At 36.6% G+C, this 27,032-nt stretch overlaps 2 protein-coding genes across 5 annotated transcripts in view; one reads left to right on the plus strand and one right to left on the minus strand.

Moving 5' to 3' along the window:
* The first annotated feature begins 668 nt into the window (after positions 1 to 668).
* Positions 669 to 27,032, plus strand: part of LOC128985504 (homeodomain-interacting protein kinase 2) — a 65,662-nt gene continuing 39,298 nt past the window's right edge. For 3 of the 4 annotated variants that reach the window (XM_054405056.1, XM_054405059.1, XM_054405058.1), the window contains exons 1-3: positions 669 to 1,003; positions 11,948 to 12,196; positions 15,901 to 16,104. In XM_054405056.1, the coding sequence (XP_054261031.1) occupies positions 11,966 to 12,196; positions 15,901 to 16,104 (435 nt within the window). In that variant the 5' untranslated portion in view covers positions 669 to 1,003; positions 11,948 to 11,965. The remainder of the gene's footprint in view (positions 1,004 to 11,947; positions 12,197 to 15,900; positions 16,105 to 27,032) is intronic. The other variant, XM_054405057.1, reaches the window with a different exon arrangement.
* Positions 5,782 to 6,336, minus strand: LOC128984415 (uncharacterized). The gene has a single exon (XM_054403734.1). It carries the CDS (start codon positions 6,334 to 6,336, stop codon positions 5,782 to 5,784), a length of 555 nt encoding a protein of 184 aa, XP_054259709.1.

The raw sequence follows: 27,032 nt of genomic DNA on the forward strand, positions 1-27,032 counted from the left end.
TATCACTGATTTGAGAAAGCAAAGTGGCCAATTCGCCCATCAGTGAGACAATGTTAACATTGCCTCACTCTAATTACTTTGTCTCACTCCAGATTTGCAACATGAAGGAAGGCACGAACTAATGAGCGCGTAAGACAAGACAAGGTCGTATGCGCGCGAAATACGTTGGCAGCACTGGCTGTAAATCAGCTGGTCAGCTGTTGTACTGTTGCTACTTCACATTAAATGCCATATTAAAAGTTCACTTCTGTGTAAAAATATGCTATGTTTCTTTACCAATTTATTTGTTTTATGGTAACGGTAAGAAAAATATAATGTGCAACTCGAATGCAGCAAAGTGCAATCGCTCACTAGTTGCACAAATAACTAATACTCAAACCACATTATCATCAGACAAGCCGCTAGACAAAAAACTGAATATTTGGTTGAATGAAAGTCTTTCATTTTTGGGTCACTGTTGTTCCAGCCTTGGAAAACAATCGGTCAGCAGAAGGCACGAACGAGCGTGGCCATTTGACTGACTCAGATTAGGATTAGATTCAGATATTTCCTTCCGATACGATACTGGCCTCTTGGTATCGATACCAAGTAAATATCGGAACAACCGATACCGATACGATACAATACCAGCAGTATCAATCGCAATGGTACAGGTACAGACCCGAGACGACCCGACCATTTCCGAACGTAGGCGAAGATGGACGAACGATGTGGATTATTTGGTGTTGTCTACTGAATAGGATTTGTGTAGTAAGAATGATGTGAAATGCTAGTGTAATTGCAGGGTAATACATATATTACCCAACCCGAAATAATACATTTTTTTAACTATGTACTTCTTTAAACAGTGGTGATTTGTGTGTGTTGTCTAAGCATTATCGCTGTGGACTATTCCATAGAACGACCGTGTCTTCTTTCAAGATGGCAGTAATCTGAGCGACCTCGTCTTTGTTCCGGACAGTATGAAAGTTGTGTTTTCACGGGCGAAAACGGAGCGAATAAGGTAATATAAGGCTCAAAATAGTTTTTAAGCTCAATTTGTCCGGTATGCTACCTTTTTAAAACCACCTAGTGCATGAAAACCCATTTGTTTTTAGTCCGTATGTTGACACCGTTCCGTCGCAGTTGGGGATATCCAATTACGCAAATGTCCTCGCTCATAACTACTTAGATTAGGCTACTGTAGAAATAAATTAAATTGGTAAAACTTACGTTGCTAAACTATTTTAAATGTTCGCTCTACAAAACTGAAGCGTTGTATAACCCAACTCCCAGTAAAATACTTGTCTGGTTATGGTTATGAGTTGGGTACTTATTGCCTTGTAATGGTGGCCTATTTTTGGCATACGGGGCAACTAGGCCTAGGCCTAGTTCTTTTTATGTTATTTGGTAATCTATTTTCTCAGGTTTAGTAATCTTAATCTTTTAAGCTTTGTGGACTTGCAGTAGCCTAATAGATCATGGCTACTTAAAATAGCCCCTCATGATATTATTTTAGACTAAATATTGACCTTTAACTTATGTTAAATATCATGGTTCAATATGGTGGCAAGTAGCATAGTTGGGAAAGTTAGTAAAAGATTCTACCTAGTTAGAAGTTATTAGTTGGTCCCGTAAAAAGTAACTGATAGAAGTTGTTAGTTACCTATCTATTTTTTAAAAGGTAGGACTACAGTAAGTTAACTGATAGAAAATAAAGGTAGTTAACACGTTCACTGCGTTGTAGTTATATCTTCCAGCATTATTCCAATGGTGCGTCACCTACGAGATCTATAGTTCTCGTCCGCTATGATTACCCAGGTGTGATACGGGGTACAGTTTAACTGGGCTATGCTAATATCGATTGAAACTATTGAATTGAAAATATTGATTAATAATCGATATTTTTAAATATATCTATTATAAAATTAAACTATCGTAACCTAACCTAACCAACCAAACTTGCTGATGGTGAAAAAATCGCTTAAAGGTTTACTAATCGAATCGATAGTTTCAATCGATATTAGCATACAGCCCAGTTAAGAAACTGTACCCGCGATACGAGGCCCCGAGATTACATTGCGCAGTAGCCTAATCTTGTGCACATCATAACCTCGTAAAGAAAGGCGAGAGAGCGCTGAGTTTGTTTATCTGAACCAGTACAATGTTGACAATCTTCAGCCAGCCCAGGAAGTTTAAATACCAGACGTCATTGTACGAGACCCCGAGATCTCGTACCGCACAGCTGTAATAGTTCATTATTTATTTGTCCCTATTCTTTTCCTAACTTACAATAACAAATTTAAAAAAAATATATGTTAGGCCTAAGTATCTGTTTGTTTCCGAATTCCTTAAAATCGTAACCGTTATAAAAAATATATTTTATCTTTCTTTTATCACTTTTTATATGAATGCGCTTCCTTACGGCTGATTTCAGGCTAAATGAAATATGTTTACAAATTACTGTATTTATTTCGTTATAATTTTGGGGTTGGGCTATGACCTCGAAATGAGTGCGTGCCAACAGTGAGTCGAGTGGGCGGGGGGAAGGGATGGGTGCAACCTTGAAGCTATATTTAGACTTGCACTACTTCCCTTAAGGGCTGGGAAAGGGATTCCAATCGCAAAAACAAAAACCAATGATACAAAGTTGTTTATCGGAAATTGCTTGTCCGGTTTGACGATTATTTAGCATTGATTTTTGTATAATTTAGGGACCAGGAGAAATATTCGAATTAATGTAATGATTTGCTTTTTACTGTAGGGTACATCAAAATACAACATTGCACAATCGTGATATTTTAGGTCATTTTTTAACCCTCGAGCTGGCATGCGCCCGATATCGGGCGATTTACGCCGCGGCCGAAACGGCAGCGCCTGATACAACGTAACGGAAATCGCCGATTTTTGCACGAAAATGAAAAAAAATTCACTTAATATAGTATTTTATTCGGTTCAGAAATGAATAATCTGTCAATTGATGTGCTTTTCAACTATTTATACGCCTTTATGGGAAAATTTAAAACTATGAAAATAAAGCATCAGCTGACGACATTGTCATGGTGACGCAATTGCCTATTACCAGCGTCTGTTGTTGTTTATTTCGTGTTGTGTTTGGTTAGTTTCGGTGTTTTTTCATTATTTAAGTTTTATTTTTTATTGAAATGTGAGTTGATTTCACTTCAAGATGAATGAATGTAACTACTGTGACCGATCTAGTAAGTTCCGATTCTAAGTAGGTAGCGAGGAGACATGCAATTCAAGTACTAGGCCTAGTACTACACCGAATATGTATATGGTAATAAAAACTGTTAAGTATGTATTTTTTTTAGAAACAAGGTACATGTATTATATATCATTCTTTTCCTCATGGAATTCTGCACAACTTGTATATTTTGAAAAATTTTCATGAGTTAATTGATTTGTGTTATATTACCCGGTACGTAATTATATATGAATATAAATAAAAAAAGTTTACGCTTAGTAAATATACTAAAAAACCTTTTTTGTAAATTAAAATTTCATATCTAAAATTTATATAATATTATTCCTTGTTTTTTGCTGAAAAAAATGATACATAATATAATGTGTTTTCTGGGTTATTTATATATTTTTTTAAGTGATTTAAAAAATGGTTGCGCGGCACCTAAAAAACCCTTGCCACTACAGAGTAAAATGACTGCCAGCTCTAGGGTTTACAGTGACCTTTAATACGCATCCGTTAGTGCTGTTTTAAAAGAGAAACAAGTCGATAGTTAAACAAGATTTATGTTCCCGTATTTGAAAACGATAAATATTTAAACCTATAAAACATTAGATTACTCATAAAAATAACAGCATAAAAGCGCCATTATTCTTTCTCTTTGTTCTTGAATTATTTCTTTGGTTTCCTTCTTTCATCCAAGCATTCGACAAAGGTTACCATGGTTACTAATCACCCCATTAGCCTCATGTAGTGCTAGGAACAACTATTTTTGATACGGTCTCGTATCGTAATCAAGTAAAAGTTTATTACTTCAGTGCGTTACGACTTGTTCTTTTATATTTACTAGTTGATAGGCTACACCAAGAAAAATGCGTTATATATGTACAAGTTTCATTTCTTTACGATAACTGTACGCCGAAATATCGATGTCGTAATTTTTGGAAAGAAGTCAAATTATGGGTCCCGCACTACGGGCTAGGTACGATACAAGACCTCGGGATCTTGTAGCGCAGTGAACGTGTTAACTTACATAGTTTTCGTAGTAGTTAGCTGTTTGTTGGATTTAACTTAGATGTTTTAAAGGATTTTGTAATGACACATTTTGGTTATTTATCTATAGGCTACAATATGAGTAAAGTTTGCGCACGATGATTAAAAAAAACGGCTCATACGATTTCCTTCAATTGCAATAAGTTGCTAATGAGAATTGCTTAAATATAATACATTTGCAGTAGCCTATGATGTATTAGGAAAGCTGTGTACCCGGGACCTAATTCAGCTTTTAATTTTTTATTTTGATTTGTACTCAAAAGTTAAGGTTAGTTATATTACCTACTGATAACTACTACTCTTCTGCACTTTTTGTAACCGAAACTCAACAATTTTAACTGTTTCATTACAATTTGTAAACTAAGACAAATCGGACCTGGGTACAACACCACGATGTACCTAGGTCCTACACCTGATGTACCCAGGTCCTGATTGTGAAATATTAGTAAAATGTGAAATTAAGTTTTTCAATAGTCATAAAAGTAAACTTAAAAGTAGGCTAGGTTCATAAGTAAATGTCAAAACTATGTTTTTATTCAGTTTACCCTATTTGGTTTTGGTTTTAAGAATTATGATATCTTGAATGAATTACATAAACTTTAATAGTTAATGAATTAAAGTTAATGATAGGCCTAATAAAAAAGTAGCAAAGGCTTCAAAAATTCTTCAAACTTCTATGAAACTTAATTAACATTTCATTCCATATTAAATGTTGATAAGTTGACTCCAAAAGTCAGGTTTACAAGCTGCTTTGCTGTTCCTCCCTTGATTTTTGGTGGTGGTAACTTGAGAAGCACATCGTCTTTGTCAACATCATAACTGGTGTCATCAGCTCTAATAAATTGGAACGAATCTTGAAGCTTCTTCAAGTAGCTAATTTTGTAGTGATCGTCATGAACTTCATTCACCTCTGCTGTAAAGTACTTTTTGTCCTTCCTTGTAGTAGTGATTTGAACTGGAACAAAACTCGCCACTATAATTGCAACATTGTTTTGTTGCTGATTTGTTTCATCCTCTGAACTTGAGCTGCTCATGATTTTTTCTGGATTATCTACGTCTGATTCTGAGTCATAAAAAAACAGCTTCTTTTGCATTTTTTTACGTTTAATCAGATGCTGTTTTTTATCACATTTTTTCATCTTGTTTGCTGCTCTTGCATTTTTTTCAGCTTCAATACGATTTTTTCTGGCGTATCTGTTACAATACAAGATTTTCCTTTGGGCCTGCCCTTTCTGGTCAGCTTTCGAGGTGCAGCTTTTGGAAAAGGTCGTATTTCCTCTGGAGAAAATTTTGTTGGTGGCAGGAAGCCTTATAAAGAGTTTTTTGCTGCTGGTGTGTTAGGCCTACTGGATGATGGACCATCGTGTAATGGGAAAGTATTCCACTGGTTGACTGAGCAGAAGTGGTTGATGTTTCAACTGGAGGTGCCGAACAGGTAGACGTGGAAGGTGACAGCAGAGCTGGAACATCATCATTAGGTGGGTCTTCCTGGGGTCTATCGGTTACACTGCTAGACAAGAAGTCGATTTCACTAAAAATGTCACAGTTCAAAGGCGATACTCCAGTTTTTTTTCAAAACCAGCCAAGATATTTTTGGGTGTAAATGCTTCTAAAAAGGCACGATTGACTAGCTCAGGAATGTCATAGATAGTAGCTGGCTTAGCAACGTTCTCTGGTCTGGTCGTCCAGTCCTTCATTGCTTTGTTGTAAAACGTTTTGAAGGGGCCGAAAACACCTACATCTAATGGTTGCATCTTATGTGAGGTGTGCGGATGAAAGGTAACCATTATTACACCGTTGCTTTTTGCTGTCTGAATAGCTGCAACTGAGATATGTGACTCGTGGTTATCAAGCAGCAAAATTACTGGATTCTCAATACTAGCACCTGAATGCTTTATAAAGTGTAAGAGAAATTGAACAAAAAGCTCTTCATTTGACCATCCGGAGGGATTGGCGCCTCCGATACTACCAACTGGAGCTCCTTTGATCATGTGATCACGGTAATTTACCCTGGGAAATATTATCATAGGGGGGATGTAACCTCCACCAGCATTAATAGCTGCTATCACTGTTACATTGGTGCCACGCTCTGTATTGGTCATAGCACCTAGTTGTTTGACCCCCTTTTTTGTTACGACTTTGCTTGGCGCGTGAACATTAGTTACGCCAGTCTCATCGCAATTCCAAATTCTTTGTGGAAGTCAGAAATTTTCAAAAAAAAAGTAGCAACGTTTGCTCTGTTGAATGCTGTGGCAGGCGCCAAACTAGTGGCTTCGGGTTTTCTCAGGGATATGGGATATGCCATCACTGTACTTTGACCGAAAGAATCTTAACCAGAACTCACCTGCCATGCCGTTCTCATCCCAAGATTTATCGTAATTCTTATTTTTTTTTTTTTGCAAACTCATAAGCTAATATTTTTATGTCTTTCAGTGTTAATCCGTAATGGAGATAAGCCGCTGTTTCTATGTATTCAACTAATTGTAGTTCTTCGGCTTCATTAAAAACCTTCTTTTTGTCTCGATTATGGTGGTATTGAAAACTCAGCTCACCTGAATTTTGAACTTTTTCACCTGTCTAATCAAAGTTGTTTTTGACAAGTTGTAGTCTTTTGCGGCTCTGTAGTATGTCAGTTCACCCTTTGCGATGCGCTCAACTGCTACAGCTAAATCAACTTCATTAACGGGATCATCTTTCTTTCCATCTTTATTTCTTGGCATGGTTGCAGTAGGCTTAACCTGAAATCAGAAAATACCTTATTAGGCCTAGTTGTTTGAAACAACAATTAAAAAATTAAATAAATAAATTAGTTCAGTTTATTTATTAAGTTTCTCACAGTGTCACATATCCATTGCAAAAACAAAGTAAAATACTAGGCCTAACCCTGTTTGTCTAGTAACAGGAACATCTTTATAAATGCCTACTTAACATTATTTGTGGAATTAAAACACAAAAATTTTTCATAACATAAATAATTACTAGTAATTGAATTGCAAAAAAGTATTCTTCAAACACAACCTTAGGAGCAAGTGATTTACCCAGGACATAGGACCTGGGTACAACGTCAACAATAGGTCCTGGGTACAACTTCTGTACTTGTAATTTAAAAGAGTGAATACTGCCTTTGAGGTTATGTCAGAACCAATGTTATGCATATCAAATTAATCCTGAATAAATCCTTTTACCCAGAAGATCCTTTGTTCAGATCAAATTTATAGCACTAAAAGAATATGAAGTAATATTAATCTGAAAAATTACTTACGTTTTGCAGTTGAAAATTTGTGTTTTTCTCTCTGGCTTCAGCACATGGCAGCAAGTAAGAAAGAAGAGGGTTTTTGAGACCTCTGGTGGCAATACTAAAAACTATTAGTTACAGTTTAGAATTTCTTCAACAGATGGTGTTGTAATAAGCACTAGGACCTGGGTACATTGGGTCCCGGGTACAACAGCTTCCCTAACCAAAGGGATATTTACGATTGTTCAAAAACATTTAGTATTTTACCGCAAACTATTGAGTTATACACTGATAACTTATTGAACTTAAAATCCAAAGGAAAGGCTAAGAGGGTGTAGGCACATGACCCAGGCTGTAATCCTCTTTATCAAGGTCGGTTGACCTGTCAGTTCTAGGTTGGTGTCGAACGGTTCCACATCATAACGTGCATTGCCGAACTATTCGCGGCAAATTGTTAGCTGTATCACCGTCGTTGTCAAAACGTATCGTTTGTAGGTTAGATTGTCATAACCCAACCAAACTAACCAAACTTTATAAAAATGAAAAATCGAATGAAGTTTTACTACCGGTAATCAAAAAAATAGTTAGCCTATGTTCATACAATGTAATTACAAATGCCTAAAATTAAATTTTATAATTTTTTAATTATAAAATTCGGTAACTTAAACTATCAAAACCTAACCAAACCAACCAAACTTGCTGATAATGAAATTAATTTAATAAAGGTTTACTAATAGAAAAATAGTTCTGATCATAAAATTATAAATTATAACAAAAGATGTAGCCTACACTTAAGTAATCACATTCTAACTTAAGCGAAATCTTTGACAACAAGTTAACGCCTCCGGCGGGATTCAGAATTCTCGATTCCCCACCCCTCCTCCGGTGACCACTACCCTCAGGCCATAAATCAGGCCTTTAATCTAAAAGCCTAAACCTACCGTCATAGGACTTAATTGTTGCCACAAATCCGCATTAAGCTTGACCTGCCTTCCTCATCTGCCTAAAAAAGATCTGATATTAGGCATGGAAAGCAATGTTAAATGCTCAGCTGTTTTGACTTTTGTAACATTTCTACTTTTTATGCCTTTGTATTAGATTTACTTTTGTTTTTGTTGCTTTAGTTCTTGTAATTAGGTAAACTTACCTAAGTTGTTTGTGTCACCTTATGGATTTTGCCACTTTGTGTAGCCCCCTTCAAGGATGTTCTTGTTAATTAATCTTCTTATCACTAAAACGATTAGCTTAGTCTATCTATAATGTAATTATACACACAAGTAGCCATTAGTATTGAGGTTGGGTCCCGTCGACTCTACAACACGACGTCGGATACGCAGCGGAGTCAGGTCTGGCGGCAGAAGAGAAAGATTGGGTGCAGTTTCTTATCTGGAATACCATAACATTGATTGAACATATTGTTACTATCGAATGACATCGAACTTTTAACAATCTAATTGTGTTTAAATTGATTAAGTTAGGTACCGTTACTCAAAGTACCTAATTTACAAACAAGGTAAAATAACAATCAGATATGAAGCATGTCCTAGATCAGATATCCCCTAATCAATACAAATATGAACTTTTTATAGAACGAATTAAAACACAATAGAAGTTAAGCTGTGCTCGATTTTTAAGGGATCATTTAGAGCTCTCCACGGGGATTAAACAGATTCGAGTATTTGCTTAACTTAATGGATCTATGAAATTGGTAGTAACTTAGGCTATCATTATCGGTAAAGTGAATGTTTGATCTTTGATCCAATAGTTAAAAGATTGAAATATGCTTTCCATAAATCAGTTACTATGATTGTACCTGGTTTTACATGTTTGAAAATCAATGGGGTTTTTTTATTTAGGCCTTCCTACTTTTAAAAATATAAAATGTAAATAATTAACAAATTTCAAATAGTAACTAGACCTTGCCCCATGGTCGAAAACTCGACCAAAAGTATGTATTGTGCAAACTTCTCTATTTTCACTCCACGATGTAAATAAAACATAGGCCTAATTGGAATTTCTTCCATTTGTTTTGATTTTCTGTTGTTATTTTGTCACCAACATGGCAACTCATAAGGTCCATGCTATTTTATTTTTTATTTTTTTGTGCTATTTTTTAAGTGCTCTTTTTTACCCTATTTTAATTTATTAGGGATTCTGCTCATCTACAGGCAAATATCTTTCTAACAGTATGCGTAGATTTTCCCTGCGATGCACAGGAGCTGAGAAAAAAGGGTTTTCAATAAACAGGCTTGTCTATTAATATATAGAATTAGCCCCATGTTAAATCTCCATAAGAAAAGTTGAATTTCCATTGTTGACCCAATTAACATAAATATTCTCAAAATACAAATAAAACCTGCACATAAGACCGATAACCTTTCTTTTGGTACAACCCACGTGTAATTCGGTCCAGTAGTGTTGTCAGGCTACCTGTTATAAGTTTTTGTAAACTTTTTTATAAGATGTTAACAATCATATTCTTAAATTAAAAATCATCTACAGATTTCTATATCGACATAGGCTAGTGATTATAAAAATTTTGATATTTTTGATCATGGTACTATTTTGGTACTATTTGCGGTACTCTAATTTTGAACTGGAGACAGAATTGAACCATTAGGCTATTAGTTCTTAACCAGTTAGAGGGCAATTTCACATCTCGATCTAATGCAAAGATAATTGCCTTCTTAAAATGAAACTGCACCCGAAAGATCTCTTGCTAACTTATTAACATTTTATCAAAAACACTTTCCCTTCTTTGTAGGTGCACACCTAAGTACTTTATACTTTCTTATTAATGGCGACCCTACAAAGTAGGTATATTTTAAGCCAAGTATGAATGGAGATGAGTGTAGGATGAGTGGCGCGATCTTGTAACAAGACTACCTTAGACACAGCTGTAAATTGATAGCCCAAACAGCTAATGGCAACTAAGGGACCTACAGTTTATAGTGTAATCCACATTCTTGCCTTAGTATATACTAATTGGTCTAACTGTGAATAGTCGTAAATATGTGTTTATTCTAATCTTATTTCAATGGGGGGAAATTATTTCTTGTTAATGGAATCATATAGTTAAAATCCAATCAGACAAATTTGAAATTCGCATATTCTGCTGGTTTACCCTAGTGGGGATATTTTACATCTTAACTTGTAGAACGTACACAAAATTAAAAGGGCCATCAATTATTGGTAACACTGCTCAGTCATTAGACAAGATTTCATCAATTCTAGAGTCAGAACCTCAATACTGTGCTCTTTATTCCTCCCACCACCTTGGAGCTGTAAGTGTCCAATGCCGCCTGGCAAGCATTGACTGCCGCGGGTGGGTAAAACCATCCTTATCTATCTTTTGTTTCTCATACTCAAACCTTGTCCCTAACTTAATCTTAAACAAGATTTGAAAAATGTAAATTTAGTAGGATTAACAAGTAAATTTTACCTCCAGAAATATATATATATATATATATATCTGGATGGAATGGTGGTACAGTTGAACCTCGTTTGTACGAACCTCGATAAAACGTAAATAAAATAACAATAAGACAATAAGGTCTAGCCTCAATAAGACAAATTTTTTTTTGAATCCCCTTGAAAGACACTTTCATAAAGGGCAATGCTAAAAACACCTCTATACAACGTAGTAATTAAGTTAAAAACCTCCATAAGACGAATTTGTTTGTGACATGGGCTGGGACTGATTAACCTCTATACAACAAATATTCTTAGCACAAAACCTCTACAAGACGAACGTGACCTCTATAAGACGAATTTATCACAATCTTAACCTCCATAGTACGTAGTTTTCATAACAAACAGAAGCTTGTCTCAACATGAAACCCCCACCCATCCCTCCTCCTTCCTCAGTCATTGTTTGGAGAAACCTCTATAAGAAGAATAATAGCAGCATTAAACCTCGATAAAACGACCCTCTTTATTAAGAATACCTCTATAGTAGGCCTACGAATTTTTCCCGTACCCCTTGAAATTTGTCTTATAGAGGTTCAACTGTAGTAAGATTTTGTTTCATAATTCTGCTTCTCTACTAGAATAAATTAACATTATACCTACTGTACTAATTGTTGTCTTTTATATTCTGCAATAAAGAAGTAAACAAACAAAATAGGCTATATTCTGTTATTGCTCACATTGTCAATCAGGGCATGGGGGTCATCATACAAAAAATCCCGCTACTAGCCATAACTAAAACATACGGGTACCGGTTATTGGCAGTGGCCTACCCATAGGTATGGGTGAGTGAGTAGCAAGACACACAAATGTTTTTACCAAAGTACCCCCGCCAACCCCCTCACCTTACCATATCTAGTCCGCGCACAGAAACTTGGGGTGAACTATACCTCTAGGCTGATTGATTTCGTTGGAATTTTAAACTTAATGTCCTGAATTCTATGGGTTTCCTTAAAAAAAATATAAAAACACTAATGCCATTAAAATTATTGCAGATAATTTCTTTGCAGGGAAAGGTGTTGTGGGTCATGTTTACACAAACGACCAGCCAATGCGCCGGTAGCGGGAGTATTCAAGTCGCTCACAAGAAACGTAAACTGGAACATGTGTCCGAAACTTATGGGCCGGGCGACTACGCTGGATCGTTGAGACCTCGTGCTAGTAATGTGCAGTGTAAGAGCCCTACAGCGGTGCCTCAGAACTTCATTCGTGCATCCACTATCAAGCTCCTAGACACGTATCAGAGGTGTGGCCAAAAAGTAAGTAACCCATTCAGATATGTATTATTACCAATAATGTTGGCATTTCCATCCAGGAAATGTGTAGGCATTAATAACTGTGATCACCAAATTGCCTTTATGTGATGTTAACTGTCACGTTTCTTTGGATCACCTCACAGACCAGCAGGGTTAGGGTGTTTAGCCTTTGAGGTTTTTTTTCCCAGGTACTATTTTATTATGTGGGAAACAATTAACTAGCCTTTTAAAATATTTCACTTTGTCAATAGCAATTTGTTTTATAAACTAAACAAACATAGTAAATTAGTGCAAAATTAGGTCCATATGAAATTTAGTTGTAATTCTTAATATTTTCTTTGGAAAGTAACATAAACAATTTTTAAGTTGTTACATATTATTCATTTTTAAAGTTTTTTTTTTGTTAAGTTCTAAAAGTTCAAGCATTTATTTAAATTCCATTTAGCCTATCAAATTTTACTCCCATTGTGATAAAAGCTCAATATGTTAATCAATGCAAGTTCAATGTTAAGTCAATGACAGCCAGTTATCAGCTAGTGGTAAATAGAAGCAGATTACAACTTGTTTGATGTGTTTGCAAACTGTGTTAATATGGTGCATGGGTAACCCACTCTGTATTAAGAAACAAACTATTCTTAGTATAAAAGAAAATGTTGTCAACCCGGCAGACGGTCTTATGACCATTGCTGAAATGTGCTATTTTTAGTTAGGTAATTTTGTTCTCGTTATGCAGAAGATTGTGTTTAGTTATAAGTTGATATGTATTATGCAGTTTATTTTTGTGTAAATAAAGCACTTTTTCAATTTCAAAATTTCAATTTCAATTCAATTCTTAGTTGTGTCCTTTGTCAATATGCAGTTTGATAAAAATCAAAATTAATTAGTGAACTTGGCCAGAGCGCTTTTAGCTTGGTTCAGAGTAATTGTGCATAATTTTTATTACAGAAGATAAATTGGTAGCTTGATTAGTGTCAGTGCATGTGAGGTAGAGTCAGCTGAGTGTTTTATGTTGAGGTATGTTGTGGTTATCATTACGATCAATGTTATTGTGTTTACTTCGCCAATTCTGAGCTCTGGCTTCATTAGATTGTGTTATCTGGCCTATCTGCTCATTTGACCCATCATGTTATACTTACACAGCTTAGTTAAACTGCTATGGTAATCCAAGTTTTAACATTTTTAATTAAGATTAATAACCTATTGTTTTTGAAGTTGAGTAATATACTTTACCCAATATAGTCTGAGCCAACGTTTAAAAAGGTTAACCTCCAATATTCTTTTTGTATGGACTCACAGAATATTCCTTACCGGTAAACTTTATTTTTAGTAAAATAAACTTAGTTTGCTTCTTAGAATCTAAAAAAAAAACACACTTTTAAGGTTGAAAAGTATTAACTTAAATAGTCATTAACTCATCCAAAATACATGTGGAGAAGCAACACAGTTGTGTGATGATAATCAGGTGCCAATTTAAACAAGTGTTATTAAGTTTTTTTACAGTGCTACACTGAATGTTGTTAAACCTGGCTACCCAATACCCATGTCAAAATACTATTCTGACAATAAAGTTTTATATGTCTGCAAAAATGTTAAGAATTTAGTTTTGAAATTTAAAAAAAAATAGTTTTTTATTTTTACTTTTCTAACAGCAAAATGCCCAATTTTGATTACAACTATCTTTTAGAGCTTAAAAAAAACAAATTATTTTGTATGTTACCCGTTGTTGTAAAGTTAAGATTACAGAGAAATTATACTACGAAATTAAAAAAAAATAGTTTTTTATTTTTACCTTTCTAACAGCAAAATGCCCAATTTTGATTACAACTATCTTTTAGAGCTTAAAAAACAAATTATTTTGTATGTTACCCGTTGTTGTAAAGTTAAGATTACAGAGAAATCATACTACAGTAGAACCTCGGTTAACCGAGCCTCGCTTAACCGAGACTCCGGGTTAACCGAGGCCGTCCTCGAACGATTTTTTTTATTTAAAAAGCAAAAGAAACACGCACAAACTACGTACAGTAATGAGCGTTTGGGTGCTCCTTTTATCGCAATACGCACGCTAGCCTGCAATGCGTTAAAACTACTGTACAGTAAAATGTTGGCAACTGTTGTGTTTCCTCGGCCAAATATTTGCGTAGCTTAGCGCTTATCTTTGCCGAATGCATACGGCACTGTCACCCGACACCGCTCGCCAGAGCAGCTGCAGGTGTTGTAACCCGACACCGCTCGCCGCCGGACCAATGCGAACTGTTTCAATGCCGAGACGCAACTGAGCCACTCGCTCTCCCCACCACCCCGATTCGACAAAATTTTTTTAAACAGCGATGAATCTGATGGTTTCGACTGAGAAAATATCACATACAGAAGGTCTAAGAATGATCGAGGGAGCACTGGCATCACTGAGCTATAATTCTAACTGGAGGTAGCACTGAATGTCAAAGATGCGTGTCGCCAGCCGCCATGTTTGCGTGAGGTGTGAGTTAAAATGAAGCCATGTTATTGGATGAAAAAACTCACTGCTATGCAAACCTAGTTATAGAAGCCATGTTATGGATGAAAAAACCTGCTGCTATACCAACCTAACAAAATCAGCGACACGCTTTTGACAGACTTCTGCAATGGCAGTGCTACCTCCAGTTATAATTTTAGCTCAGTGACTGGCATACATTGAACAACAAGAAACCGGGCGCAACAACAAACGATTTAGTTTGGCTGCGACGCTGGCGCAACAGGGCGGCTAGCCTAAATCCTCTAATCTAAGTCAAAAAACAATAACTGATTTCTTTGGGAAAAAAGGTTAGCTTACTTTGTTTATTTTTGTACAATGTACAGTAAATTAATTTTCATTTCTTTGATTTAATTTTGTAAACAGGAATACTGTACTGTAACTAAACTTCTGTACATTGTGTAGCCTATATCATACGTATTCAGTTGTGCAATAAATTGAGTGTTATATTAAAACAGTGTTTAGTATTGTGAGTGTTACCGTTTCCTCTCACGTTTTATTGCGTACTAATAACATTTCTTGTACTAATAAACTAAACAACAGTTCAGTTAATAACTTTTGTTCATGTTTTAGTATATCTTGAGCTATTATTAGCCCCGGTAACGATTTTTAGGTTACGTTCCGTGTTATCCGAGGTTCGCCGTATCCGAGGTACCCTCGGTCCCAATTACCTCGGTTAACCGAGGTTCTACTGTACATATAAAATTCCCCTGTTATTCTTATGGATTGTAAATTGTTGTAGTTCGCTTGTTTATCAATCATTTGATCGAACTTGGCTAATTTATTTACTTCCTTCAATACTTATTAACACTAAAAACACACATTTTTATCCTCCCTGTAGAAACAAATCTTAGTTATTTAAATAGGGAGTAATTCTGAAATGTTAAATTTTTTTAGTAGAAGTCCAATATAAAAATATTTTAATCTTCACAGTCACGATGCAAAAATGAGAGCGAATCTAGACCTACTTTAATAGGACAACATTACAGTGTTATTTGATTAAAACGGTACTTTAGCTCAGTGGTAGTCTTAGGCTGATAAGCTAGACTTGGTTGGTTCAATAGTGGTTGCCTGCACTGTCTTATCACTGCAGTCACAACTAGCTTTCCCGTGTGACTCATACCATAACAGAACTTCTCTGGACAAAAATCTGTAGTAAACCTGTGGACTATGTAAACTATTGTTTGTGTGTTTGCAGCGCAAGTCGTGTGAGGGGAATGAGCCAGAGGGAGGGGGCACACACAGCAAGACGACGGCTCACAGTAAGGGTGGGGGGGCGCCCCCCTCCTCCCACCCCCAGGCCTCGGACGGAGACTACCAGCTGGTCCAACACGAGGTGCTCTACTCCATGACTACACAGTATGAGGTCCTCGAGTTCCTGGGTAGAGGCACATTCGGTCAAGTAAGTACAATCACAAGTGTGTGTTAAACCACTTTTATAAATACTGTAGATCTTTATTTGTGATGTGGAAAGCGAATAGGGACCTCTTGTCGGGAATTTTCGATTTTGAGTTATATATTATATTCAAATTCCTCATTAAATTCCGAATCACTTGGTGGAAGTCCCATGCATCTACGCTTTTTTATAGGACTTTGAAATTTTGTTATGGAAAAGGGTAATTTAAAAAAAAAATATGTTGAAAATTTCAAATACATAAATACAGTTATTTTCATATTTAAGAAAAGATTTTGGTATCAAAAGAAAGCTTACAATGTCCTCTTTGGATGCTAAACCAATTTTTGTATTAACTCCTGGTGGTTTTTATTTAAATAACTGTTTCATTGAAGCATGTCGTAAAAATCGCATTTCTTGTCGGCCCTATGTTATTTCTCCATAAAATAAGAAAAGGTACCTCTTGTCGGGACCACAAAATTTGTTAGATATTTTGTTCTCCGTACACTGAACTTTGTCGTAGTTCTTTAAATTTCCTCTAGAATGCAGGACAATTAATTTTTTGTAGGGATAGACGGGATTAAATTTTTAGTTCGGGACGGGATTTTTATTTCCTTCCCAATTTTTGGGACGGGACGGGACGGGATTTTTTTTCTGTGCATAAGAAGAAAGTCTTGAGTATTGCAGTTACCAAAAAAGACATAGGAAATCAATTTTTACCATTTGTGGCGCTGATCTATAAAAACAAAAAAATGGGTAACATAGAAACTTGTGACTCACGGTCACGGCGCGATCGTCAAAATGACCGCGGTCACGGGGTGATCGTCGGTATGAATCCGCAGTCACGGCATGATCGTCGGTATGACTCCGCGGTCACGGCGTGAACGTTGGTATGACTCGCGGTCTCGGCGGGATCGTCGAAATGACTTCGTCTCCTGCGTTTGCGGACCTATCGTGAACATCTCTCGCAACAGCGGCGTCATCGTTACTCTCGAAGCGGCAAAATCGCCGACGTTCGGACCAAATCCCGTCCCGAAAAATTCCCAAAACAAATTTAATCCTGTCCCGATAATCGGGAATATTTTTTTTCCGAAAAATTCCCAAAATTTCGGGACCCGTCCATCCCTAATTTTTTGGACTAAAGTTTGTTCATAAAGTGAATATTAGAAATGGGACCTCTTGTCGTTATGGCTGCTACGCACAGTAAAGCTTTCTGTAGGTCTATTTAAATAAATAAATATAGGATGGAGAGGACACAGCTAACTCACCTGATGAAAGGTTGCAGATGAGTCAAAGAACACATAAAATCACACACATAATTTACTTAATATTTCGCCTCTTTCAGAGGCTTCTTCAGAAGTAGGCCTAGATGGTAGTTACAAAACAACAGTTTAAATAGGATGACACAGTTTGAATTCAAAATGTCTGACAGGTTGTCCAACTGACACTGCACAAAGCACTAAATACAGGCACATTGCAATATTGTATTTACATATAATATGTACATTGAAAAGCAAATTAGTTTTGTCCATGAAAATAAATACTTAAGAGTTAGCTGTGAGGGTGAGGATATGAGGATATTATCTAATGTTGAGGTTAGGTGGGGTTCTGGAGTTGGTCACAAACTGGTAAGCTAATTCCCATCTTCTGAGCATTGAACTATTGCATTGGTTCTTTGGCAATGATTTTAGAGCTTTTATGGTGAAACAGTCATCAAATAGAAGTTGGTGGGATAAGGCATGTTGTGCAACTGGTTTTTCTTTGCTAGTTTTAACATCATGTCGATGGCCGTTCATGCGTTTTCGGAGAGTCTCGGTTGTTAGGCCTATGTACTGGGCTGGACAATGTGAACATTGAAGCTGGTAGATAAGGTTCTCTGAGCTGCAGGTATGATGGCCTTGGATTCTGTAATTTTTATTATGGTATGTGCTGGTAAAAGTTTCTGTAGGATGGTGTATCTGGCAAGATTTACATCGGTTTTCATTGCATGGGTATGAGCCCGGTCTTGGTTTCTCAGATGGTATTTTTGATGGATTTGGGAGTTTTGGGTGGACTAGCATATTCCTCAAATTTGGGGGTTGCCTATAGATTATGGAAGGGGCTCTTGAAAGGAGGTTTTTGGTTTGGCTGGAGGACTCTAGGATTTTGAAACCTGTTTTAAGGAGGTTGTTTAGTTGTTGCAGGCCAGGGTGGTAAGTGGTTATCAAATTTACTTGAAGATGGTTGGTATTTTTCTTTGTAGTTGGACGTGGGTTCTGAGCCGCTTGGATCTGAGATTTTACGAGAGTGCTAGGATAGCCTCGGTTTTCGAAGGCTTTTTGAAGTTGGGTTTGGTATTGTGTACGGTCTTTCGGTTCTGAAATTAGGCGATTTCCCCTTAGGGCAAGACTGTAAGGAAGTGATCTCTTGGTGTTATTCGGATGACAACTAGAAAAATGGAGGTATTGTTGGTGGTTGGTCGGTTTTATGTGGATAGATGTGGTGAGGCTATTGTTCCTTAGATGAATTGTAAGGTCTAAAAAGTTGATGGAAGTCTCAGAGAAATCCCAGGTGAAATTTAGCGGTCCAAAACTGTTGAGGTCTTCCAGGAACTTCCGTAGTGATTCTTCACCGTGGGTCCAAATTATGAAAATATCGTCAATATATCTAAACCAGCAGATGGGGAGGTGTTCACGGCTAGACAAAAACTTTTCTTCATAATTCCCCATGTAGAGATTAGCATAAGATGGGGCCATTCTTGTACCCATGGCAGTGCCCTTGATCTGTAGGAAGTGTTTGTCCTGAAATTGGAAATAGTTCTTTTCCAGAATGAATTTTATCAGTTGAGTTATAAACGAAGTGGTGGGTAGGGATCCTTTGGGTCTGTTTTGAAGGTAGTTTTCTGTTGCTGTTAGGCCGTGGACATGAGGTATGTTTGTGTAGAGTGAGGTGACATCAATAGTGGCCATGAGAGTGTTAGCGGGGAGTGGTTGTCTGACATTGTTAAGTTTTTGCAAAAAATCATTGGAGTCCTTGATATATGAGGCCAAGTTTTGTACTAGCGGTTGTAGATAGGCGTCTACGTATGAAGAGATACGTTCCGTTAAAGAACCGCAGCCTGATACTATGGGCCTTCCTGGCGGTGGTGTTATGCCTTTGTGGATTTTTGGTAATATGTAGATTTTAGGGCAGATGGGTTCTTCTGGTATTAACAGATTTGTTGTTTCTGGGGAGATATTGTTGGATTTGGAGTGTTTGTAAATTATTTCCTTGAGTTCAGCGGTGTACTTTATAGTTGGATCTTCTTTCAGAGGGAGGTAGGTGGAAGAATCACTGAGCTGGCGTTGGATTTCTGACACATAATCAGATTTATTCATTATCACTGTGGTCGAGCCTTTGTCAGCTGGAAGGATCATGATATCAGTATTTGATTTTAAAGTTGAAATGGCTTTTTTCTCGGCTTCGGTGAGGTTATGGAGTGTTGTAGAGGTTACGTTGTTTTCGAAAGTGGGATCTGAGATGTTTTGTACCAAGAAGTTGATGTATTGTTCTATCGGATGGTCTGCTGGTAACGGACTTCGATCCCCCTCCGTTACCAGCAGACCATCCGATAGAACAATACATCAACTTCTTGGTACAAAACATCTCAGATCCCACTTTCGAAAACAACGTAACCTCTACAACACTCCATAACCTCACCGAAGCCGAGAAAAAAGCCATTTCAACTTTAAAATCAAATACTGATATCATGATCCTTCCAGCTGACAAAGGCTCGACCACAGTGATAATGAATAAATCTGATTATGTGTCAGAAATCCAACGCCAGCTCAGTGATTCTTCCACCTACCTCCCTCTGAAAGAAGATCCAACTATAAAGTACACCGCTGAACTCAAGGAAATAATTTACAAACACTCCAAATCCAACAATATCTCCCCAGAAACAACAAATCTGTTAATACCAGAAGAACCCATCTGCCCTAAAATCTACATATTACCAAAAATCCACAAAGGCATAACACCACCGCCAGGAAGGCCCATAGTATCAGGCTGCGGTTCTTTAACGGAACGTATCTCTTCATACGTAGACGCCTATCTACAACCGCTAGTACAAAACTTGGCCTCATATATCAAGGACTCCAATGATTTTTTGCAAAAACTTAACAATGTCAGACAACCACTCCCCGCTAACACTCTCATGGCCACTATTGATGTCACCTCACTCTACACAAACATACCTCATGTCCACGGCCTAACAGCAACAGAAAACTACCTTCAAAACAGACCCAAAGGATCCCTACCCACCACTTCGTTTATAACTCAACTGATAAAATTCATTCTGGAAAAGAACTATTTCCAATTTCAGGACAAACACTTCCTACAGATCAAGGGCACTGCCATGGGTACAAGAATGGCCCCATCTTATGCTAATCTCTACATGGGGAATTATGAAGAAAAGTTTTTGTCTAGCCGTGAACACCTCCCCATCTGCTGGTTTAGATATATTGACGATATTTTCATAATTTGGACCCACGGTGAAGAATCACTACGGAAGTTCCTGGAAGACCTCAACAGTTTTGGACCGCTAAATTTCACCTGGGATTTCTCTGAGACTTCCATCAACTTTTTAGACCTTACAATTCATCTAAGGAACAATAGCCTCACCACATCTATCCACATAAAACCGACCAACCACCAACAATACCTCCATTTTTCTAGTTGTCATCCGAATAACACCAAGAGATCACTTCCTTACAGTCTTGCCCTAAGGGGAAATCGCCTAATTTCAGAACCGAAAGACCGTACACAATACCAAACCCAACTTCAAAAAGCCTTCGAAAACCGAGGCTATCCTAGCACTCTCGTAAAATCTCAGATCCAAGCGGCTCAGAACCCACGTCCAACTACAAAGAAAAATACCAACCATCTTCAAGTAAATTTGATAACCACTTACCACCCTGGCCTGCAACAACTAAACAACCTCCTTAAAACAGGTTTCAAAATCCTAGAGTCCTCCAGCCAAACCAAAAACCTCCTTTCAAGAGCCCCTTCCATAATCTATAGGCAACCCCCAAATTTGAGGAATATGCTAGTCCACCCAAAACTCCCAAATCCATCAAAAATACCATCTGAGAAACCAAGACCGGGCTCATACCCATGCAATGAAAACCGATGTAAATCTTGCCAGATACACCATCCTACAGAAACTTTTACCAGCACATACCATAATAAAAATTACAGAATCCAAGGCCATCATACCTGCAGCTCAGAGAACCTTATCTACCAGCTTCAATGTTCACATTGTCCAGCCCAGTACATAGGCCTAACAACCGAGACTCTCCGAAAACGCATGAACGGCCATCGACATGATGTTAAAACTAGCAAAGAAAAACCAGTTGCACAACATGCCTTATCCCACCAACTTCTATTTGATGACTGTTTCACCATAAAAGCTCTAAAATCATTGCCAAAGAACCAATGCAATAGTTCAATGCTCAGAAGATGGGAATTAGCTTACCAGTTTGTGACCAACTCCAGAACCCCACCTAACCTCAACATTAGATAATATCCTCATATCCTCACCCTCACAGCTAACTCTTAAGTATTTATTTTCATGGACAAAACTAATTTGCTTTTCAATGTACATATTATATGTAAATACAATATTGCAATGTGCCTGTATTTAGTGCTTTGTGCAGTGTCAGTTGGACAACCTGTCAGACATTTTGAATTCAAACTGTGTCATCCTATTTAAACTGTTGTTTTGTAACTACCATCTAGGCCTACTTCTGAAGAAGCCTCTGAAAGAGGCGAAATATTAAGTAAATTATGTGTGTGATTTTATGTGTTCTTTGACTCATCTGCAACCTTTCATCAGGTGAGTTAGCTGTGTCCTCTCCATCCTATATTTATTTATTTAATCCAAGCTAAATGCTTTTTCCTAAAAACATAACCCTGTAGGTCTATTTATTAACTTACAAAATTCCTTTGGCTATTAATTTAGCCCACATTGAACTCAAAGTAATTTCTTAATAAAGATCATTCTTAACTTGTGTTTTATTTATGTCTAATGAGGTAAGTCTTTATCTTAATCTTATAATATATGAATTACTTTAAGAATAAATAGGTGGGGAGAGGCAACGGTTGAAGCTCTGGAAGTCCATGTCCATTGTTTGAAATGATGTACAGCTTGTTAATTCACATACATGACACTTGCCACAGTAATTTTGATTTTCTTTGGATAATTTTGAAAAGTAATACTATATTTAAGATGTTATTATTTTATTGCAATTTTCTTACAATTATATATTATTCTAAGTAAATTTGATTATTGTTGGTTTTTGATAAGTATAGGATAGATATGGTGAGAATTGGCATACATATTATATTGTAAATATAACATAAACATAAATATAAACATAAAATAACATTGGTTCCAGAACAGAGCCGGTACTCCATACTTGAGAGTAGCCTCGTCCGACCACAAGCCATTTAAAAGTACACGTTGTTTGCGATCTTCTAGGTATGATTTAAAAAAAGAGAGAGCAGACCCCTTAACACGTTGACTGCTAACGCCGACTTTAGTCGGCGTCGCTAGCACTTCAATGTGGCGTGCGCCGACAAAAGTCGGCACCAGACCAACAGAAAAATATTGACTCAGTGTGAGCTTAGCCTCAGACGGAGACGTTATAATCGTTGCCAGACTGCCAGCTTAGAATGCGAGCTTTACTTTGGTGTAGGTTGGTACTAAAGTTTCCGGTAAAATCCTGTCTGGCAATGCTTTTGTCCCGGTTTCGGGGATTTTTTCTCTTCAACCCACATTACAAAGACACTGGATGCGGATCCGTGCAGTGCTGCTACCTTTGGGTGTTTCAGTGAACTACATCCACTCTCGGGGTAACGCAGCACAGTCACCACTGCTCTTTTGTGATTCGTCAGACTGAAATATTTGAATGCCAATTGCGTTCGCTGATTCGGTTGCGTGGCGGGGCCTCGCCCGCCACTGGGGAGCGCCTGTACGTTGTTTTCAGCAGTCAACGTGTTAATGCCTAAGTACTCTAATTTGCACAATAAATTATCATGGGCCACACAGTCAAAGGCTTTGCTCAGGTCACACAGTGAGAGGAAGGCCTTTGCTTGGGCCACACTGTGTGACCTGAGCAAGGCCTTTGACTGTGTGGCCCATGATAATCTATTGTGCAAATTAGAGTACTTAGGCATTAAGGGGTCTGCTCTCTCTTTTTTTAAATCATACCTAGAAGATCGCAAACAACGTGTACTTTTAAATGGCTTGTGGTCGGACGAGGCTACTCTCAAGTATGGAGTACCACAAGGCTCTGTTCTGGGACCAATGTTATTCCTAGTAGCCATAAATGACCTGCCAAAAAAAAATACGTAGCTTAACAAAAACCATACTGTATGCTGATGACACTACTTTTGTATCAGTTAGCAATCATTTAGATCTACTTAAACCTTTAGCTGATGGGGCTTTAAACAAGGCATCAGTGTGGTTTCAAGAAAATGGGCTTCTATTAAATAACGATAAAACACAGAATATTATTTTTAGTCTCAGGCCTGTTAACCTTGAACTGCCTAATAATGTAAGTTGTGTTAAGTTTTTAGGCATTTATCTTGATAACTAGTGGCCTGTAGGGGCCATAGCCCCTAATTTAGACTACAATAAAAAAATCATATATAAAAAGACAAATATTCGAAATATGTTTTTTAAATTATAAATTTAATGTTACTTCAAATTAACAGTGTTTCTTGTTTTATATCTTGGGTTTCCTTCCGTTGGAGTCTTATATTAGTTGCTTCTGATGTGTCAATGAAATACGATTGTAAAATAATGATTAAATAAATAACACAACATATTAACAAATGTAAACGTGCGCACGGTGTGGCCTGAGCCCGGAGAACGACGAATCAGAGCTGAAATCATACAGCCAACACATTGCACATCTTTTCTAGTTTTAAATTGAAGATTTGTTTTGTAATCTTAAGAATTCTGTTATAGTTTCCATTTTTAGAACCAAATGTAAAGGTTAAAATTATTATTAATTATTATAAAGGCAACTCCCCATTTCGCGGTAGTAAGTCTGAAATATATCTATGAATTTGTCCCTGAATTTTAAAACAGTAGGCTAAGGCCCATTTCCCGGAATCTCTTGTGTAGCGTAAAGCGACGCAAAAGCCATTGCACTGTTGTATTGCCTTATGTTTTTTATGAAGTTCGAATCATGTAAAAACAGTTCTTTTAGTTCGTCATTGACTTGTGGTTGTGGCATGTCCATTGTGGCAACATGCGTTGAAATGTCCATTTGTGGCCTGCTCTGTGAAGTGAAATGCGCCACAATGCATGCAAGTGCTTTTAGAGGTCCTAGATTGTGAGAAACAACACTCAACTCATTTTCCAGCGTTCTTCTAAAGACAGGTTGTATAACAGCTTCTAGATTTCTTTCACAGTTAGGCCCTACATGGCATTCTCTTTCAGCATTTCTTAAATCTGTTGAATTCCTGGACACTCTTCCACGTCTTGCAGGTCTTCCCCTACCCTGTCTAGTTACTTCACGTATTATAAAAACGGAAAACAAAAAAAATAAACAAATACAATTCATTTTGAAACATTATTTACCAACATTGACTTTTGGAATAAATGTAAACATTGCAAATAAATAAGTAACAGCTGATAGAATGCAGACGTTTTTCAGTCCCCATGCATTTCTTATGGTGGATATTTTACTTTATATCTCGTTTTCTGGTTACATTATGGAAATTCTGCTATTTTTCCCGAGTCCCTGGGGTCAAGACCTTTAATTCAAGACCTCTCCCACTTTTCTGCGACTTACCAGACGTCCACAATTTCCTGGTAAAGATTTGGTCTTACAGAATTATATATATAGATAACCTTCAGTGGGACAATCACATCGATCATATAGCTGCAAGATTGTCCAGAGTGGTACATCTCATTAGACGTCTTAAGTATTTTGTTGACTTTGACTACATAAAAATGGCCTACTTTGCATTTTTCCAAAGTATTTTCCGTTATGGTCTTATCTTCTGGGGAAACAGCTGCAAAATTACAGATATTTTAATCATACAAAAAAAGGTGGTTAGACTAATTGCAAGTTCCACCCAAGACGCTCATAGTAAACCTTTATTCCTCGAGTTAAAAATTCAAACTGTTGTTAATTTGTACATTTTTGATCTTATGTCTTATGCTTTAAAGAATCTATCAACTTCAATTTTTAACAATCAAGTCCATACATATAATACAAGAAGTAATTGTCAGATAAACAGAACATTTAATAGGCTGAGTAAAACATTGAAAAGTCATGTTGTTATGTCCGATAAGGTATTTAATAAATTGAGTAAGACTGTTCAATTTTATCCAGGTAGACATTCTTTATTTTTAAGTAAATTTTATGACTGGCTCTTAAGAAACCCTTTTTTTTCTATTGACGACTTCATGGCCGTAAAGGAAGTTCAGTTTTAGACTCATTGTCAGTGCCTAGGTTAGTTTATATTTTGTTAATATTGGTTAGTTTATATTGTTGTTAATCTTTTATCTTAATTGTCTATCAGCGTTTGTTATACTGTTTTTATCTCTCTTGTCTATTGTTGTTTATATTTTAAATGTCCATCAACATTTGTTGCAATTGTTAATTTTTATAAGCTTTTATCTTAATATCTGTATTTTGTTGTTGGTTCATATAATTTATTCTTTGTTAAATTTTCATATTTATTTACAAAATGTATTTATTGTTAAATCACACTCCATACTGTTGGTAATCCACAGAGCTGACACCAAAAAAATTAACATATTGGACATGTTAGTTGTAATGTCTAGCCTGACTTTAGCCATGCTATATACACATGACAATTAATGCATTTTTGTAATGTCCAATGACAAATAAATATTTCTGATTTCTGATAGGATGATATTTCTGTGGGGTGATGGGATATTATATAACATTGAACAAAATTGGAGAAAATAATACATTAACAAGGAGAAACAGATTAAATAACTGATAACACATTATCAGGGGCATTAACAAATATTATGGGAGAAAATATACAAAATAATAGAGAAATTAATGTTAATCATGAATGAATGACATGTAATATTACATGGCGAAATGACATTGAGCGACAAGAGGTACCTTTTCGCAGACCGTGCAGAGGCTAACAAAATGATTTATTTCGACCTTTAACGTCTTCAATTAAATATTTTACCGATACTGTCCTGTTCTATGATAAATGAGGTATAACAATCGATAAAAACCCAAATTTCGATAGTTTTGACCTTAGGTACCTATATCGGCCGTACTGAAAATTTTGCATCGCCGACAAGAGGTGCCTTTTCGCTTTCCACATCACATTTCCAATTTTGTATAGCTAATACGGTCTCTCATTTATCATACTCTGCTTTTATAAGCCTAAAAGAAAACAATGTGTATGTTGTTATTGTAGCCTTTTTCTAGCCTATGTTGTGAAAAGACGCCTACATCTGTCACTACTCAATTGGCTTAAGTGTTATAAAAAATTGTTAACGGTAGTGCCTCTGAAATTTGGACTAATAAAACTTGGTTCTCTATTCAGGTTTGTACCTTTACTATTGTTTGTAAGTTATCTATTGTATTAATCTAGGCCTAAATTATTAAAATATATAAATAGACAAACAAAATCCCAACAAACTGGCGCCGCCAATGAAGATTTTAAGTTGGCCTACAAATACTTTTAAAAAGTAATAAAAAGTCAAATAAAATCTATAAAATGTTAGGCAATAATTAAATCAATGTGACAAGAGCTTTAGTGCACTCTCTGGCAAGCCTGTTAATCTTCCCACAGTGATTATAAAGTAATACAGTATAAAGGTTTTAGCACTGTTATGCAGAAACAGTTCTAATCCCAAAAACAATTAGGCTATAAGAATCCTGATATATGTATCATAATAGATC

Source organism: Macrosteles quadrilineatus, unplaced genomic scaffold (genome assembly GCF_028750875.1).
Source record: "Macrosteles quadrilineatus isolate MER2022 unplaced genomic scaffold, UCM_ALF_1.0 Scaffold_2__2_contigs__length_208266976, whole genome shotgun sequence".
Classification (NCBI taxonomy): Eukaryota; Metazoa; Arthropoda; class Insecta; order Hemiptera; family Cicadellidae; genus Macrosteles; species Macrosteles quadrilineatus.

What these genes read in the sequence shown, in the direction of transcription:
- LOC128984415 (XM_054403734.1), bottom strand. Translation starts at nt 6,336, where the DNA reads ATGACCAATACAGAGCGTGGCACCAATGTAACAGTGATAGCAGCTATT.